General features: G+C 52.1%; 1 protein-coding gene across 1 annotated transcript in view; it reads right to left on the bottom strand.

Moving 5' to 3' along the window:
* Window positions 1–37: 37 nt before the first annotated feature.
* DNMT1 (DNA methyltransferase 1) overlaps window positions 38–19,311 on the bottom strand; it is a gene marked incomplete at its 5' end in the record, with an annotated part of 37,855 nt that continues 18,581 nt past the window's right edge. Inside the window, 13 exons of the mRNA XM_083881951.1 lie at window positions 38–613; window positions 1,002–1,092; window positions 1,730–1,846; window positions 3,504–3,667; window positions 4,725–4,920; window positions 6,255–6,432; window positions 8,422–8,588; window positions 10,137–10,278; window positions 12,008–12,290; window positions 13,195–13,326; window positions 14,598–14,688; window positions 16,462–16,654; window positions 17,605–17,826. Coding sequence (XP_083738077.1) covers window positions 570–613; window positions 1,002–1,092; window positions 1,730–1,846; window positions 3,504–3,667; window positions 4,725–4,920; window positions 6,255–6,432; window positions 8,422–8,588; window positions 10,137–10,278; window positions 12,008–12,290; window positions 13,195–13,326; window positions 14,598–14,688; window positions 16,462–16,654; window positions 17,605–17,826 — 2,020 coding nt within the window. The 3' untranslated portion in view covers window positions 38–569. The remainder of the gene's footprint in view (window positions 614–1,001; window positions 1,093–1,729; window positions 1,847–3,503; window positions 3,668–4,724; window positions 4,921–6,254; window positions 6,433–8,421; window positions 8,589–10,136; window positions 10,279–12,007; window positions 12,291–13,194; window positions 13,327–14,597; window positions 14,689–16,461; window positions 16,655–17,604; window positions 17,827–19,311) is intronic.

The raw sequence follows: 19,311 nt of genomic DNA, 5'->3' as shown, positions 1-19,311 counted from the left end.
TCATAATTTATTTATAACTTATAGGCGTGATTTATTTTGTGAAGAAATATTACAACATATAAAAACTACATAAAGTATCGAGTTCCGACTTGTACAAAGCGGCCGCGGGGGGGGTTACAATGCGATAAAAACGGGGCGGAGGCGCCGGGCCTTGGGGGGGGGGGTTGGGGCAGCGCGGGGTTTTTATTAAAAATAAAATAAAAATAATAAACAGAAGGAAAAGAAGAAAATAGTAAAAAAAAATAAAATAAAATAAGAAGAGGAAAAAATAGGAAAAAATTGGGGAAAAAATGAAAGAGATAAAAGGGAAAAAAATTAAAAATTCAAAGGGAAAATAAGAGGTTAAAAAAGGGAAAAAAAGAGGAGAAAAATGGAGAAAAAAAGGAGAAAGAAAAACAAAGGGATATAAAGAAAAGGGGGAAATAAAAAAAATGAGAAAGAAAAAAAATAAAAAAGGAGGAAAAAATAAAAAAAAGAGAAAGAAAGGAAAATAAAATAAAATAAAAAATAAAAGGCAAAGCAAAGGAGCCGCCCCCTCCCCCCCCCGGTGGATGGAGGTTGGTCCTGGGTCAGCCCGAGGCCTCCGGGGGGTCCTGGGGGGACATCGCTGCACCTGGGGACAGATGGGGACAATGGGGACACCTGGGGACATGGAGGGACACCTGGGGACACTGAAGTGACACTGTGGGGACACCTGGGGACACACCTGGGGACACCTGGGGACAGATGGGACACTGAGGGGACAATGGGGACACCTGGGGATAGATGGGACACTGAGGGGACAATGGGGACATCTGGGGACACCTGGGGACACCTGGGGACACTGAGGTGACACCATGGGGACACCACATGGATGCTGAGGTGATACCATGGGGACACTGGGGGACAATGGGGACACTAAGGTGACACTGAAGTGACACCGTGGGAACACTTGGGGACACTGAGGTGACACTGAGGTGACACCAGGGGACACTGGGGACACTGAGGGGTGGGTCACTCACCGGCCGTGTCCTGGCGCAGTTTGGCCACAGCGCAGGCCTTGATCTCCAGCCCGATGGCCTTGGCCAGGGGAGGGGGCACCGCATTGCCCACCTGTGGGGACAGGGACAGTGACAGGGGACAGGGGACACCGTGGACACAGGGGACACTGCATTGCCCACCTGTGGGGACAGGGACAGTGACAGGGGACAGGGACACAGGGACACCATGGGGACAGGGGACACCGTGGGGACACAGGGGACAGTGACAGGGGCACAGGGGACACCGCATTGCCCACCTGTGGGGACAGGGGACAGTGACAGGGGACACCACGGGGACACAGGGAACACAGGGACAGTGACAGGTAACAGGGGACACCGCATTGCCCACCCGTGGGGACATGGACACCGGGGGGACACAGGGGACACAGGACAATGGAATGACACTGGGACAATGGGGATATCGGGACACAAGGACAATGGGACACAAGGACAATGGGATGACACTGGGAGAATGGGACAAAGGGACAATGGGGACAGTGGGATGACACTGGGAAAACAGGACAAAGGGACAATGGGCATGGGGACAATGGGGACAATGAGGACAAGGGGACAATGGGGACAATGGGCATGGGGACAATGGGACAATGAGGACACAGGACAGTGGAATGACAGGCATGGGGACAATGGGGACAGTGGGGACAATGGGGACAAAGGGACAAAGGGGACAATGGGACAAGGGGGCCACGGACCTGCCTGTGCTTGTCCAGGATGTTCCCGAAGAGGCGGTAGGTGTCGGGGAAGCCCTGGGAGCGCGCGCACTCCCGCACGCTGACCACGCGGTGCTGCTCGGGGTGCAGCACCCGGCCCTGCAACGCCACAGCACGGGGACATTGGGGACATGGGGGACATGGGGGACATTGGGGACATCAGACCCAGCCCTTGGGGACATCACACCCACCCATTGGGACATTGGGGACACCAAATCCCAGCCATTGGGAACCATTAGACCCACCCATTGGTGACCATCAGACTCAACCATTGGGACATTGGGGACATCAGACCCACCCATTGGGACATTGGGGACATCAGACCCACCCATTGGGGACATCAGACCTACCCATTGGGACACTGGGGACATCAAACCCCACGGTTGGGATGTTAGTGACCATCAGACCCAGCCATTGGGACATTGGGGACATCAGACCCAACCATTGGTGACCATCAAACCCAACCACTGGGACATGGGGGACATGGGGGACATCAGACCCACCCATGGGGAACCATCAGACCCAGCCATCGGGACATGGGGGACATGGGGGACATCAGACCCACCCATGGGGAACCATCAGACCCAGCCATCGGGACATGGGGGACATGGGGGACATCAGACCCACCCATGGGGAACCATCAGACCCAACCATTGGGACTTTGGGGACATCAGATCCAGCCATTGGGATGTTGGGGACATCAAACCCACCCATTGGTGACCATCAAACCCAACCACTGGGACATGGTGACATCAAACCCAACCCTTGGGACATCGGTGACCATCAAACCCAACCACTGGGACATGGTGACATCAAACCCAACCCTTGGGACATGGTGGCCATTGGTGACCATCAGACCCACCCATTGGGACATTGGGGACATCAAACCCAACCCTTGGGACATTGGGGACATCAAACCCAACCATTGGGACATTGGGGACATCAAACCCAACCACTGGGACATGGTGGCCATTGGTGACCATCAGACCCAACCATTGGTGACCATCAGACCCAACCATTGGGACACTGGGGACATCAAACCCAACATTGAGACATTGGGGACATCAAACCCCACCCTTGGGACGTTGGCGACCATCAAACCCAACCATTGGGAACCATCAGACCCACCCATTGGGACATTGGGGTCACTGGTCAGCACCAAAGCCACCCAAGGGTTGGGACACAATGACCACTGACCACCACCAAGGGCTGGGACACAATGACCACTGACCATTGTCAAGGGCTGGGACACAATGACCACTGGCCACCACCAAGGGCTGGGACACGATGACCACTGACCACCACCAACAGTTGGGACACAATGACCACTGGCCACCACCAAAGGCTGGGACACGATGACCACTGACCACCACCAAGGTTTGGGACACGATGACCACTGGTCACCACCAAGGTTTGGGACACGATGACCACTGACCATTGTCAAGGGCTGGGACATGATGACCACTGGCCACCACTAAGGGTTGGAACACGATGACCACTGGCCATTGTCAAGGGCTGGGACTCAATGACCACTGGTCACCACCAAGGTTTGGGACACGATGACCACTGACCATTGTCAAGGGTTGGGACACGATGACCACTGGTCACCACCAAGGTTTGGGACACGATGACCACTGGCCATTGTCAAGGGCTGGGACTCAATGACCACTGGTCACCACCAAGTGCTGGGACACAATGACCACTCCACGCCCCCGCTGACCCCACCCCACTGGTCATCCCCAGACCCCAGGCCCACCTGCTTGCCCATGGGCTCGGGGTTGGTGACGGTGGTGCTGAAGAAGCCGTCCCACTCCAGGCGCCCGTAGAGCCCGGCCCAGTGGTTGTGCCGGTTGCCCGTGTGCGGGAGGCACCAGGGGATGAGGGTGTTGAACTGCCGGTCGGCCGGGTCGCAGGGCTTGCCTGGGGACGCCAAAAATACCGCAAAAAACTCCAGAGTTTTGGGAAAAAAAGGGTGTTTTTCTGCCATTCGCAAAACCTCCACCGGTTTTCCTCCATTCACAAAACCCCCACCAGTTTTCCACCATTCCCAAAACCTCCACCAGTTTCAAACATCTCCACCAGTTCCTACAACCTCCACCATTCCCAACACCTCCACCAGCTCCCAACATTCCCAAGACCTCCACCATTCCCAACACCACCACCATTCTCAACACTTCCACCATTCCCAAAACCACCACTCCCACCACCTCCACCATCCCCAACACCTCCACCATTTCCAAAACCAACATTCCCAAAACCTCCACCATCCCCAAAACCTCCACCATTCTCAACACCTCCAGCATTGCCAACAATCCCATCAGTTCCCAAAACCTCCACCATTCCCACCACTCCCACCACTCCCACCACTCCCACCACCTCCACCATCCCCAACACCTCCACCATTTCCAACACCTCCACCATCCCCAACATCTCCACCAGCTCCCAACATTCGCAAGACCTTCACCATTCCCAAAACCACCATTCCCAAAACCTTCACCATTCCCACCACCTCCACCATTCCTGAAACACCCTCCCCAGATAGGGGGAACATGTTTTATGGGGTCCCACTACCCACCAACCACCATCCCCAACACCTCTACCATTCCCAACACCTCCACCATTCCCAAAACCAACATTCCCAACAATCCCATCAGTTCCCAAAACCTCCACCATCCCCAACACCTCCATCATTACCAACACCATCATTCCCAATATCTCCACCAGCTCCCAACATTCCCAAAACCCCCACCATTCCCAAAACCACCATTCCCAACACCTCCACCATTCCCAACAATCCCATCAGTTCCCAAAACCACCACCACTCCCACCACCTCCACCATTCCCAAAACCACCATTCCCAAAATCACCATTCCCAAAACCACCATTCCCACCACCTCCACCACCCCCAACACTTCCACCATTCCCAAAACCAACATTCCCAAAACCTCCACCCTCCCCACCCCCCTCCCCGTCCCACCTTCGGCGCAGGAGCAGACCCCTCGCAGGGCCCCGGAGCTGCTGCGGCCGTTCTTGCGCTCGTGGTGGGTGTAGCGCAGTTTGCGGGTGGTGGTGCCGTCCGACAGCCTCACCTCGATGTTGGGCAGGTCCCGCCAGTCGGAGCCCGGCGCCAGCGGGATGTGCCGCATCCGCGCCGCCACCAGCGCGCTCATGTCCTGCCCGGGGCATGGTGGACACCGTTAGGGGATGTTGGGAACCATTTGGGGGATGTTTGGAACCATTTGGGGGATGTTTGGAACCATTTGGGAGATGTTTGGAACCATTTGGGAGATGTTGGACATCACTGGGGGCCATTGGACACCATTTGGGGGATGTTGGGAACCATTGGGGGACACCAGGCACCATTGGAGGATGCTGGACACCACCGGGGGATGTTGGACACCACTGGGGGATGTTTGGAGCCATTTGGGAGATGTTTGGAACCATTGGGGGACCACGAGGGGCAATGGGGGGAGTTTGGAACCATTTGGGGGATGTTGGGCACCACTGGGGGATGTTTGGAACCATTTGGGGGATTTTGGGAACCATTTGGGAGATGTTTGGAACCACTGGGGGACAATGGACACCACTGGGGGATGTTTGGAACCATTTGGGGGACGTTGGACACCACTGGGGGATGATGGACACCATTGGGGGATGTTGGACACCATTGGAGGCGTTGGACACCAGCAGGGGATGTTTGGAACCATTTGGGGGATGTTGAGAACCATTAGGAAATGTTGGGCATTTGGGAGACGTTTGGAACCACTGGGGGATGTTGGACCTCCACCTTTCCCCAAACCTCCACCATTCCCACCACTTCTACCATTCCCAAAACCTCCATCATTCCCAAAACCTCCACCATTCCCAAACCACCATTCTCAGTCCCTCCACCAATTTCCACCACTTCCACCATTCCCAAAACCTCCAGTTCCCAAAACCTCCACCATTCCCAAAACCTCCACCAGTTCCCAAAACCACCATTCCCAAAACCTCCACCATTCCCACCACCTCCACCATTCCCAAAACCTCCCCCACTTCTCAACAATCCCACCAGTTCCCAAACGCACCATTCCCAAAACCACCATTCCCAAAACCTCCACCATTTCCACCACCTCCACCAGTTCCCAAACCCACCATTCCCAAAACCTCCAGTTCCCAAAACCTCCACCACTCCCAAAACCACCATCCCCAAAACCTCCACCATTCCCAAAACCACCACTCCCAAAACCTCCACCATTCCCAAAACCACCATTCCCAACACCTCCACCATTCCCAAAACCACCATCCCCAAAACCTCCACCATTCCCAAAACCACCATTCCCAACACCTCCACCATTCCCAAAACCACCATCCCCAACACCTCCACCACTCCCAAAACCACCATTCCCAAACCTCCATTCCCAGCCCCTCCATTAATTCCCAGCGTGTTCCCCCACCCCAATTCTGGTCACGTCCAACCCGCGGCCGCTCCCTTTGGGCTCCGGCGCATCCCGGATCCCGTCCCCACCTTGCAGATGTGATCCCTGAGGATGGGCTGGTACTGGGAGCCGCGGATCTGGCGCTGGAACCAGGACTGGGGCTCCCCGTTGTAGGAGATCTCCAGGGCCGAGGCGCCGTTGCGGATCTCGGGCAGGTCGGACATGGTGTCGCGCACGGTGATGGTGCGGAACGGCCCCGAGTACGTCCTGGGGGGACAGACAGGGGGACAGGGGGGTCAGTTACCAGCTTGAGATTCACAGATTGGGATTAACATCTTGGGATTGACAATTTGGGATTAACAGTCTGGAGTTCACAACCTGGAATTCACAGCTTGGAATTCACAACTCGGAATTACCAGCTCAGAATTCCCAACTCGGAATTCCCAGCCTGGAATTCACAACTCGGAATTACCAGTTTGGAATTACCAGCCTGGAATTCACATCTTGGAATTACCAGCCTGGAATTCACATCTTGGGATTGAACAGCTCAGAATTCACAGTCTGGAATTAACAGCTTGGAATTCATAGCTTGGAATTCACAGCTTGGAATTCACAGCTCGGAATTACCAGTCTGGAATTCACATCTTGGAATTACCAGCCTGGAATTCACATCTTGGGATTGAACAGCTCAGAATTCACAGTCTGGAATTACCAGCTTGGAATTCATAGCTTGGAATTCACAGCTTGGAATTCACAGCTTGGAATTCACAGCTTGGAATTCACAGTTTGGAATTCACAGTTTGGAATTCACAGCTCAGAATTACCAGTCTGGAATTCACATCTTGGAATTCACAACTCGGAATTCCCAGTTTGGGATTCACAGTCTGGGATTAACAGCTTGGGATTCACGGCTTGGAATTCACAGCCTGGAATTCATAGTTTGAAATTCATAGCTTGGAATTGCCAGGTCAGAATTCCCAACTCAGAATTTCCAGGGCTGAATTCCCAGCTCAGAATTCCCAACTTGGAATTCCCAGCCTGGAATTACCAGCTTGGAATTCACGGCTTGGAATTCACACCTTGGGATTAACAGCTCAGAATTAACAGCCTGGAATTCACACCTTGGGATTAACAGCTTGGAATTACCAGCTTGGAATTAAGAGCTTGGAATTCCCAATTTGGAATTCACAGCTTGGAATTCACAGCTTGGAATTAACAGATTGGAATTAACAGATTGGAATTAACAGATTGGAATTAACAGATTGGAATTAACAGCTTGAGATTCACAGCTTGAGATTCATAGCTTGGAATTGACAGCTTGGAATTCCCAACTCAGAATTACCAGGTCAAAATTCCCAACTCAGAATTTCCAGGGCTGAATTCCCAACTTGGAATTCCCAGCCTGGAATTACCAGCTTGGAATTAACATCTTGAGATTAACAGCTTGGAATTCACAGCTCAGAATTACCAGTCTGGAATTCACATCTTGGAATTCACAACTCGGAATTCCCAGTTTGGGATTCACAGTCTGGGATTCACAACTTGGGATTAACAGCTTGGGATTCACAGTTTGGGATTCACAGTTTGGGATTCACGGCTTGGAATTCACAGCCTGGAATTCATAGTTTGAAATTCATAGCTTGGAATTGCCAGGTCAGAATTCCCAACTCAGAATTTCCAGGGCTGAATTCCCAGCTCAGAATTCCCAACTTGGAATTCCCAGCCTGGAATTACCAGCTTGGAATTCACGGCTTGGAATTCACACCTTGGGATTAACAGCTCAAAATTTACAACCTGGAATTCACAACTGAAATTCACAGTCTGGAATTCACAGCTTGGGATTAATAATTTGGAATTACCAGCCTGGAATTCAGAACTCGGAATTCACAGTCTGGAACTCACAGCTTGGAATTCACAACTCGGAATTCACAACTTGGAATTCACAATTTGGAATTACCAGCTCAGGATTCCCAACTTGGAATTCAGAACTCAGAATTCCCAGCTCAGAATTCCCAGTGCCAAATTCTCAGCTCAAAATTCCCAACTCAGAATTCCCAATTCCCAAAACCAGAACTCCCCAAACCCTTCAATTCCCTTAAACCCCAAACCCTTAAATTCCCTTAAACCCCAAACCCCCCAGTGCCCAACTCCCAAAACGAACCTTCCAACTCAGAACTCCTCATTCTCAACCCCCAAAATTCCCAACCCTAAAACTCCCAAAATTCCCAGAAACCCCCCGGAATTCCCAGATCTCACCGTGTGATGTTGCTGACGAATTTCTTGTCGTCCACGACCACGCTGAGCTGGCAGGCGCGGGGGGCGAAGACGTGCAGGGGCTCGGGGAACATGGGCAGCTTTTCTCCGGGTGCTGCTGCCAAAACGATGGCCCTGCGACGGGTCTGGGCCACGCCGTACTGCCCTGCCTGTGGAGGGGACAATGACAGGGACAGGATTGTCCCCAGGGACACCAGAGCCACCCCAGGGACACTGGGAATGTCCCCAGAGCCAGCACGATGGCCCTGCAGCAGGTCTGGGCCACCCCGTACTGTCCTGCCTGTGGGGACAGTGACAGCAATGTCCCCAGGGACACCAGGGACACTGGGAATGTCCCCAGAGCCACCAGGAATGTCCCCAGAGGCAGCACGATGGCCCTGCGGCGGGTCTGGGCCACCCCATACTGTCCTGCCTGTGGGGACAGGGATGGGAATGTCCCCAGGGCCAGCAGAGCCAGCAGAGCCACCCCAGAGCCACTGGGAATGTCCCCAGGGCCACCAGGGACACCCCAGGGACACTGGGATTGTCCCCAGAGGCAGCACGATGGCCCTGCGGCAGGTCTGGGCCACCCTGTACTGTCCTGCCTGTGGAGGGGACAATGACAGGGACAGGAATGTCCCCAGAGCCAGCAGGATGGCCCTGCAGCGGGTCTGGGCCACACCGTACTGTCCTGCCTGTGGGGACAGGGATGGGATTGTCCCCAGGGCCACCAGAGCCACCCCAGGGCCACCAGGGACACCCGAGCCACCCCAGAGCCACTCCAGGGGACAGTGACAGGGATGGGAATGTCCCCAGAGGCAGCACGATGGCCCTGCAGCGGGTCTGGGCCACGCCGTACTGTCCTGCCTGTGGGGACAGTGACAGCAATGTCCCCAGGGCCACCAGGGACACTGGGAATGTCCCCAGAGCCACCAGGAATGTCCCCAGAGGCAGCACGATGGCCCTGCGGCGGGTCTGGGCCACCCCGTACTGTCCTGCCTGTGGGGACAGTGACAGCAATGTCCCCAGGGCCACCAGGGACACCAGAGCCACCCCAAGGACACCAGGAATGTCCCCAGAGCCACCAGAGCCATCCCAGGGGACAGGGACAGGGATGGGATTGTCCCCAGAGCCACCAGGGACACCCCAGGGGACAGGGATGGGGACAACCCAGGGGACACCTCAGGGGACAATTCCTGAGGGACAGGGGTGGCAATGTCCCCAAGGCCACCCAAGGACCCAAATCCTCCTTTGGAGGACCTGTCCCCTCTGGGAATGTCCCCAAGGCCACCCAGGGGACAATTCCTGAGGGACAGGGGTGGGAATGTCCCCAAGGCCACCCAGGGGACAATTCCTGAGGGACAGGGGTGGGATTGTCCCCAAAGCCACCCAAGGTGTCAAACCTTCCTTTGGAGGACCTGTCCCCTCTGGGAATGTCCCCAAGGCCACCCAAGGACCCAACCCTTCCTTTGAAGGGGACAATTCCTGAGGGACAGGGGTGGCAATGTCCCCAAGGCCACCCAGGGGACAGCAGGGACAGAGGTCGCAATGTCCCCAAGGCCACCCAAAGCCCTCTCAAGGCCCAACTTTGGGTGGAAATCCCCAAATCCCAACCGACAATTCCCGGGAAAACATCCCCGAGGAGCGACACCACCGACACTTCCCGAGGTGCCAAAAAATGCCATTTTTTCCCCCAAAATGAGGCGTGGGGAGCCCACCTGGAGCACCCCGAAGGTGCACTGGTAGCCCATGCGCACCAGGCAGCGCAGGGTCAGCTTCAGCACCATGGACCTCTTGAAGGACACAAAATTCCGGACGTTCTCCAGCAGGAAGAAACGGGGCCGGTAATAGTCGCAGTAACTGCGGGGACAGGGGGGCGTTGGTGGGGTCTGGGGAGGGGGATCAGCCCCAAAAAATCCTCTCTGCAGCCAGGAGGGGACATGGGATGGGGGCTGAGCCCCAAAAAATCCCCTCTGCGGCCAGGAGGGGACGTGGGATGGGGTCTGAGCCTCAAAAAATCCTCTACAGACCCATGAGGGGACAGGGGATGGGGTCTGACCCCAAAAATATTCTCTACACACCCATGAGAGGACAGGGGATGGGATCTGACCCCAAAAAATCCTCTACACACTCATGAGGGGACATGGGATGGGGACTGAGCCCCAAAAAATCCTCTACACACTCAGGAGAGGACATGGGATGGGGTCTGAGCCCAAAAATCCTCTACAGACCCATGAGGGGACAGGGGATGGGGGCTGACCCCAAAAAATGCTCTACACACTCGCCAGGGGACACCGGATGGGGTCTGACCCCAAAAAATCCTCTCCACACCCAGGAGAAGACATAGGACGGGGTCTGACCCTCAAAAAATCCTCTACAGACCCATGAGAGGACATGGGATGGGGTCTGACCCAAAAAAAATTCTCTGTATATCCATGAGAAGACATAGGATGGGGTCTGACTCCCAAAAAATGCTCTACACACCCATGAGGGGACCCCAGACAGGGTCTGACCCCAAAACATCCCCTCAGTGGCCAGAAGGGGACATGGGATGGGGTCTGAGCCTCAAAAAATGCTCTACACACTCACCAGGGGACATGGGACAAGGTCTGACCCCCAAAAAATCCTCTACACAGTCATGAGGGGACATGGGATGGGGGCTGAGCCCAAAAAATCCTCTACAGACCCATGAGGGGACATGGGATGGGGTCTGACCCCCAAAAAATCCTCTACACACTCATGAGGGGACATGGGATGGGGGCTGAGCCCAAAAAATCCTCTACAGACCCATGAGGGGACAGGGGATGGGGTCTGACCCCAAAAAATGCTCTACATACTCGCCAGGGGACATGGGATGGGGTCTGACCCCAAAAAATCCTCTCCACACCCAGGAGAAGTCATAGGACAGGGTCTGACCCCCAAAAAATCCTCTACAGACCCATGAGAGGACATGGAATGGAGTCTGAGCCCAAAAAATCCTCTCCACACCCAGGAGAAGTCATAGGACAGGGTCTGACCCTCAAAAAATCCTCTACAGACCCATGAGAGGACATGGAATGGAGTCTGAGCCCAAAAAATCCTCTACACACTTGCCAGGGGACATGGGATGGGGGCTGAGCCCCAAAAAATCCTCTCCACACCCATGAGGGGACCCCAGACAGGGTCTCACCCCCCAAAAAATCCTCTCCACACCCACCAGTGAACACCAAACCCCGAAAAATCCTCTCCAGCCCCACCAGGGAACATCAAACCCCCGCAAAACCCCCTCCAGCCCCACCAGGGAGACCCCAAACCCCCCAAAAACCCCCTCCAGCCCCACCAGGAGACCCCAAACCCCCTCCAGCCCCACCAGGACACCCCAAACCCCCCAAAAAACCCCTTGAGTCCCACCAGGAGACACCAGACAGAGTCTCACCCCCCAAAAAATCCTCTCCACACCCACCAGTGAACATCAAACCCCCCAGAAAAACCCCTCCAGTCCCACCAGAAGACCCCAAACCCCCTCCAGCCCCACCAGGAGACCCCAAACCCCCTCCAGCCCCACCAGGGAGACCCCAAACCCCCCAAAACCCCCTCAAACCTCCCTCACCTGAGGAAAGACACCACCAGGGAGTTCTTGAACTTGGAGTAGGTGCGGGAGTTGAAGCGGTTCATGCCGCTGAAGCCCTGGCAGGGGGGGCCCCCGCAGAGCATCTCCACGTCGCCCTTCTGGGGCAGCTTCTGGCCCAGGGAGTTGGTTTTCTCCCCGGCCATCACCAGCTTGAGCAGCACGTTGCAGTCCTCGGTGAACACCGTGGAGCCGGGGTTGTTCAGGCGGAAGGCCTGGGCTGCTGGTTCCCACATCTCGATGGCCCAGAGGGTCTCTGACACCCCTGAGGGGACAGAGGGACACAGGGATGGACATCAGGAGTGACCAGGAGTGACCAGGGGTGGTCAGTGTTGGGTTTGGGGAAGGCCTGGGCTGCTGGTTCCCACATCTCAATGGCCCAGAGGGTTTCTGAGACCCCTGAGGGGACAGGAATGACCAGAGATGGTCACCAGGAGTGACCAGGAGTGACCAGGGTGTGGTGGGAATGACCAGGAGTGGTCAGGGTGTGGTGGGAATGGTCAGTGTTGGGTTTGGGGAAGGCCTGGGCTGCTGGTTCCCACATCTCGATGGCCCAGAGCGTTTCTGACACTCCTGAGGGGACAGAGGGACACAGGGTGGTCACCAGGAGTGACCAGGAGTGGTCAGTGTTGAGTTTGGGGAAGGCCTGGGCTGCTGGTTCCCACATCTCAATGGCCCAGAGGGTTTCTGAGACCCCTGAGGGGACAGGAATGGTCAGAAATGGACATCAGGGATGGTCAGGAGTGACCAGGGGTGGGCAGGAGTGACCAGGGGTGGTCAGTGTGCAGAGGGAATGGTCAGGGATGGTCAGGGATGGTCAGCAATGGTCAGGGATGGTCAGTGATGGGTGGCAATGGTCAGCAATGGTCAGCAATGGTCAGCAATGGTCAGCAATGGTCAGTGATGGTCACCAATGGTCAGTGATGGTCACCAATGGTCAGGGATGGTCAGTGTGCAGAGGGAATGGTCAGGGATGGTCAGGGATGGTCAGGGATGGTCAGTGTGCAGAGGGAATGGTCAGGGATGGTCAGGGATGGTCAGCAATGGTCAGCAATGGTCAGTGATGGTCACCAATGGTCAGGGATGGTCAGGGATGGTCAGTGTGCAGAGGGAATGGTCAGGGATTCCCCGAGCCCCCCAAACCCCCCAGATTCCCCCCGGGCTCTGACCTGCCTGGTGGAATCCCTCGGAGAGGCCCCCGCAGCCCGAGAACACGTCCAGGGTCCTCAGTTTGGGCACCTGCACCTTGGGGGGCTCCTGCTGGCTCTGCTCGGCGCCGCCCGCCTTCCCTTTGCCCTTCCCTGGGGAAATCCCAGAATTCGGGTCATTTCCTCCTCTTCCTTTTCTTTTTGGGGTGATTTGTGGCCTCCCAGACACTTTTCCAGCCATTTTCTGCCTTTTTAAACCCGTTTTCTGCGTTTTTCTACCTCTTTTCCATCCTGTTTTTCAGCCCCTTTGCAACCACTTTTCTAGTCGCTTTTCCACCCCTTTTCTACCTGTTTTTCTGCCCTTTTTCCATCCGTTTTCCACCCTTTTTTCTACTCTTTTCCACCCCTTTTTCTGCCCTTTTCCCACCCCTTTTTTCACCTTTTTTTCTGCCCTTTTTCCACCCTTTTTTCTACTCTTTTCCACCCCTTTTTCTGCCCTTTTCCCACCCCTTTTTTCACCTTTTTTTCTGCCCTTTTTCCACCCCTTTTTCCACCCTTTTTCCCACCCCTTTTTCCACCCATTTTCCACCCTTTTTTCTGCCCTTTTCCACCCGTTTTTCCACCCTTTTTCTGCCCGTTTTCCCACCCTTTTTTCTGTCCTTTTTCCACTCCTTTTCCACCTGTTTTTCTACCCTTTTCCACCCGTTTTTCCACCCTTTTTTCTGCCCTTTTCCCACCCCTTTTTCGGCCTTTTTCCACCTTTTTTTCTGCCCTTTTTCCACCCCTTTTTCCACAATTTTTTCTGCCCTTTTCCACCCTTTTTTCTGTCCTTTTCCCATCCCTTTTTCTGCCCTTTTCCACCCTTTTTCCTGCCCTTTTCCACCCTTTTTTCCACCTGTTTTTCTGCCCTTTTTTCACTTATTTTTCCACCCTTTTCTCTGTCCTTTTCTCACCCCATTTCCATGTTTTCCTGCCCCTTTTTCCATCCCTTTCCTGCCCCTTTTCCAGCCTTTTTCCTGCCTATTTCTCACCCTTTTTCCAGCCCTTTTTCTGCCTGTTTTCCATCCTATTTTCAGCCTCTTTTCCACCCTTTTTTCTGCCATTTTCCACCCCTTTTTTTTGCCCCTTTTCCACCGGATTTTTCAACCCCTTTTCCATCCATTTCCCACCCCTTTTCCAGCGTCTTTTCCACCCATTTTTCTGCCCCATTTTCCACCCTTTTTCCAGCCCTTTTCTGTGATTTTCTGCCCTTTTCCACTCCCCTTTCCATCCCATTTTTAGCCCCTTTTCCACCCATTTTTCAGCCCCTTTTCCACCCTTTTTTCAGCCCCTTTCCCACCCTTTTTTCCAACCCTTTTCCCACCATTTCCTGCCCTTTTCCACTCATTTTTTCCCCATTTTTCTGCCCCATTTTGCAGCCTCACCTTTCCCTTTCCCTTTTCCCTTCCCTTTGTTCCCGGAGCTCCGGGCGTGGTTGGGAGGATCCTCAAAGCTTTTGGTTTTGGCGTTGTAAGCCTGGAAAAAAAACCAAAAAAACCCCAAAAAACCCCCAAAATCAACAAAAAAATCCCCAGGATTTGGGGATTGGGCACCAGGAGCTTTTCCCGCTCAGGGAAATCCAAATTTCAGTCCAAAATTCACTCCCCAAAGTCTCAAAACCGGCCCCAAATCCATTTTCTTCCATGGAAAACCCACCTGGAGACGCCAGATCCTCCATCCCTGGGATTTCCAGACCCCCAGGAACTCATCCAGACCCCCAGGAACTCATCCAGACCCTCAGGAATTCATCCAGACCCCCAGGAACTCATCCAGACCCCCAGGAATTCATCCAGACCCCCAGGAACTCATCCAGACCCTCAGGAACTCATCCAGACCCCCAGGAATTCATCCAGACCCTCTGGAATTCATCCAGACCCTCAGGAACTCATCCAGACCCTCAGGAACTCATCCAGACCCCCAGGAATTCATCCAGACCCCGAGGAATTCATCCAGACCCTCAGGAACTCATCCAGACCCCCAGGAATTCATCCAGACCCCCAGGAATTCATCCAGACCCCCAGGAATTCATCCAGACCCTCTGGAATTCATCCAGACCCTCAGGAACTCATCCAGACCCCCAGGAATTCATCCAGACCCCCAGGAACTCATCCAGACCCTCAGGAACTCATCCAGACCCCCAGGAACTCATCCAGACCCCCAGGAACTCATCCAGACCCCCAGGAACTCATCCAGACCCCCAGGAGCTCATCCAGACCCTCAGAAATTCATCCAAACCTCCGCAATTCTGGTTTAGCATCCAAAATTCACTCTTGAAAATCTCAGAACCAGCTCCAAACCCAATCCCTCCATGGAAAACCCAACTTTTGTCCATCTTTGGGATCTCCAGATCTCCAGGAACTCATCGAAACCCTTAAAAACCCAGTTTGGTCTCCAAGATTCACTCCCAAAGTCTCGGTATCCACTCCAAACCCAATCTCTCCATGGAAACCCCAACTTTTCTCCATCCTTGGGATCTCCAGACCCCCAGGAACTCACTGAGACCTCCAGGAACTCATCCAGACCCCCAGGAACTCATCCAGACCCTCTGGAACTCATCCAGACCCCCAGGAACTCATCCAGACCCTCTGGAACTCATCCAGACCCTTCAAAACGCAGTTCAACATCCAAAATTCACTCCCAAAAATCTGAGAACCGCCTTGAAACCCAATCCCTCCATGGAAAACCCCAACTTTTCTCCATCTTTGGGGTCTCCAGAGCCCCAGGAACTCATCCAGACCCTCTGGAATTTATCCAGACCCTCTGGAATTCATCCAGACCCCCAGGAACTCATCCAGACCCCCTGGAATTCATCCAGACCCCCAGGAACTCATCCAGACCCTCTGGAACTCATCCAGACCCTTCAAAACTCAGTTCAACATCCAAAATTCACTCCCAAAATTCTGAGAACCGTCTCGAAACCAAATCCCTCCATGGAAAACCCAACTTTTCTCCATCCTTGGGGTCTCCAGAGCCCCAGGAACTCATCCAGACCCTCTGGAATTCATCCAGACCCCCAGGAACTCATCCAGAGCCCCAGGAACTCATCCAGACCCCCAGGAACTCATCCAGACCTCCAGGAACTCATCCAAACCTCCGCAATTCTGGTTTGGCATCCAAAATTCACTCCCAAAGTCTCGGTATCCACTCCAAACCCAATCTCTCCATGGAAAACCCAACTTTTGTCCATCCTTGGGATCTCCAGACCCCCAGGACCCCCTTGAGACCCCCCAGGACCCCCTGAGCCCTCACCTCGAGGAAGTAGAAGCGGTCGGGGCCGCCGTTGGAGTACTCCTGGAGGCTCTCCTGGAGATCCTCCCCGTAGAGCACCGAGCACCGGCCCTGCACCGCCCGGAACTCCACCGTGGCCTCCTCGTCGCTCCAGTAGAGCAGGTTGATGTCGGCGTGGTAACTGGCCTTGCTGGATTTGTGAGTGTTCTCGGGTCTGGGGGGCACAGAAAGGGTAAAAAATATATCAGGGGGTGGGGGGATGTTTAAAATAAATGAGGAAAATATTTTTTAAAAATTAAATTAAAAAAATTATATGTGTATATATATATTTTTATGTATAGATATAAAAAATAGATATTATATATAATAGATGCAATATATAAAATATGTATAATATATAAAAAGATTATTTAGGTTATACATAATTTAAATTAAATATAAAAGATATATTTTATATATTATACATTATATATAAAACACATACATATTTTTATATATTATTCATTATATATTTTATATATTATATAAAAAATATACATAATACGTGTAAGTACATACATATAATTTTACATATATATATAGTACATATAAAATATTATTTAAATTTTATATATATATGTATATATATATATATATAAAAAAACCCAACCAACCAACCAACCAACAGAAGGAAATATTTTAAAAATGAGGAAAATATTTTTTTAAATTAAAAAAATATAAATTATATATCTATATAACACATATAAAATATTATTAAAATTATATATTTTAAAAAACTCCCAAAATCCTCCATAAAAAACCCTCAAAAAATCCCTAAAAAATCCCCCAAAAATCCTCAAAAAATCCCAAAAAATCCCCCATAAAAACTCCCTCAAAAATCCGTAGAAAATCCCAAAAAATCAAAAAAAGTCCTCAAAAATCCCCCCAAAAATCCCCAAAACTTCTCAAAAAAAACCCCACAAAAAATCCCTAGAAAATCCTCAAAAAAGCCTAAAAAAATCCCAAAAAATCCCAAAAAAAATCACCAAAAATAAAATAAAACCTCAAAAATCCCCCTAAAAATCCCCAAAAATTAAAAAAAAAACCCTAAAAAATCCACAAAAAAATTCCTAAAAAATCCCCATAAATCCCCAAAAAATCCCAAAAAAAACCTATTTAACTCACCTATAAAACTTATAAACACAAATCTTGATGTCGGCCTCGTTGGGTTTGCCGTTGCCGCGGAGGCCGCAGAAGATGCTCTTGATCCTCCCCACGCGGAAGGGCTCGGGGGCGTCCAGGTTGCTGCCCTTGATGTACTCGGAGTATTTCCTGTAGTGCTCGGGGTGCAGCTCCTCGTCCACGGCCTCTTTCTTGGGCCTCTTGGCCGGGCTGGCCGGTTTCACGCTGAGGGAGGGGGAAATAAATCCAAAAAAATGAGATTTGGGGGGTGGGAGGTGGAGTTTGGGGGGTGGGAGGTGGAGTTTGGGGGGTGTTTTATGGGTTTGGTTGTGATTTTAAATTTTTTTTGGTTGGGGGTGATGAGTGTTGGAGGGGTTTGCTCATCTTAGTTGGTTCTGTGATTCTGGAATTCGAATTTATCCAACCAAAGTTGGGTGAAGAGTTGGGATTGAGGGTCTTGGAGGGGTTTTCTGAGTTTGATTTGGATTTTTTTGTCTAAAGTTGGGTCAAGAGTTGGAATTGAGGTCTCTTGGCCGGGCTGGCCGGTTTCACGCTGAGGGAGGGGGAAATAAATCCAAAAAATGAGATTTGGGGGGTGGGAGGTGGAGTTTGGGGGGTGGGAGGTGGAGTTTGGGGGGTGGGAGGTGGAGTTTGGGGGGTTTTTATGGGTTTGGTCGTGATTTTGTGGGGTTTTTTTTGTTGGGGTGATGAGTGTTGGAGGGGTTTGCTGATCTTGGTTGGTTCTGTGAGGCTGGAATTCGAATTTATCCAACCAAAAGTTGGGCAAAGAGTTGGGATTGAGGGTCTTGGAGGGGTCTCCTGATCTTGGTTGGTTCTGTGATTCTGGAATTCAAATTTATCCAACCAAAGTTGGGTAAAGAGTTGGGATTGAGGGTCTCGGAGGGGTTTTCTGAGTTTGATTTGGATTTTTTTGTCAAAGGTTGGGTCAAGAGCTGGAATTGAGGTCTCTTGGCCGGGCTGGCCGGCTTCACGCTGAGGGAGGGGGAAATAAATCCAAAAAATGAGATTTGGGGGGTGGGAGGTGGAGGTTGGGGGGTGGGAGGTGGAGTTTGGGGGGTGTTTTATGGGTTTGGTCGTGATTTTGTGGGGTTTTTTTGTTGGGGTGATGAGTGTTGGAGGGGTTTGCTGATCTTGGTTGGTTCTGTGAGTCTGGAATTTGGATTTATTGACCAAAAGTTGGGTGAAGAGTTGGAAATGGGGAATCTTGGAAGGGTTTTCCAGCTTTGATCGTGATTTGTCCAACCAAAGTTGGGTCAAGAGTTGGGATTAAGGGACCTTGAAGGGGTCTCCAAACCTAAATTGGTTCTATCACTTTTCCCCCAAAAATCTTAAAAAATCCCCCACAAAAATCCTCAAAAATCCCCACACAAAAATCCTCAAAAATTCTCACACAAAAATCTTCAAAGATCTTCAAAAATGCCCCAAAAAATCCTCAAAAATCCCCCACAAAAATCCTCAAAAATCCCCACAAAAATCCTTAAAAAATCCCCCTAAAAATCCTCAAAAATCCCCACACAAAAATCCCCCCAAAAATCCTCAAAAATCACCCTAAAAATCCTCAAAAATCCTCAAAAATCCCCCTAAAAATTCTCAAAACTTCCCACACAAAAATCCTCACACAAAAATCCTCAAAAATCCCCCTAAAAATCCTCAAAAATTTTCAAAAATTCCCACACAAAAATCTTCAAA

This window comes from Zosterops lateralis, assembly GCF_965231275.1.
Source record: "Zosterops lateralis genome assembly, chromosome: 36".
Taxonomy (NCBI): domain Eukaryota; kingdom Metazoa; phylum Chordata; class Aves; order Passeriformes; family Zosteropidae; genus Zosterops; species Zosterops lateralis.
This window is presented reverse-complemented; position numbering and strand designations above follow the sequence as displayed.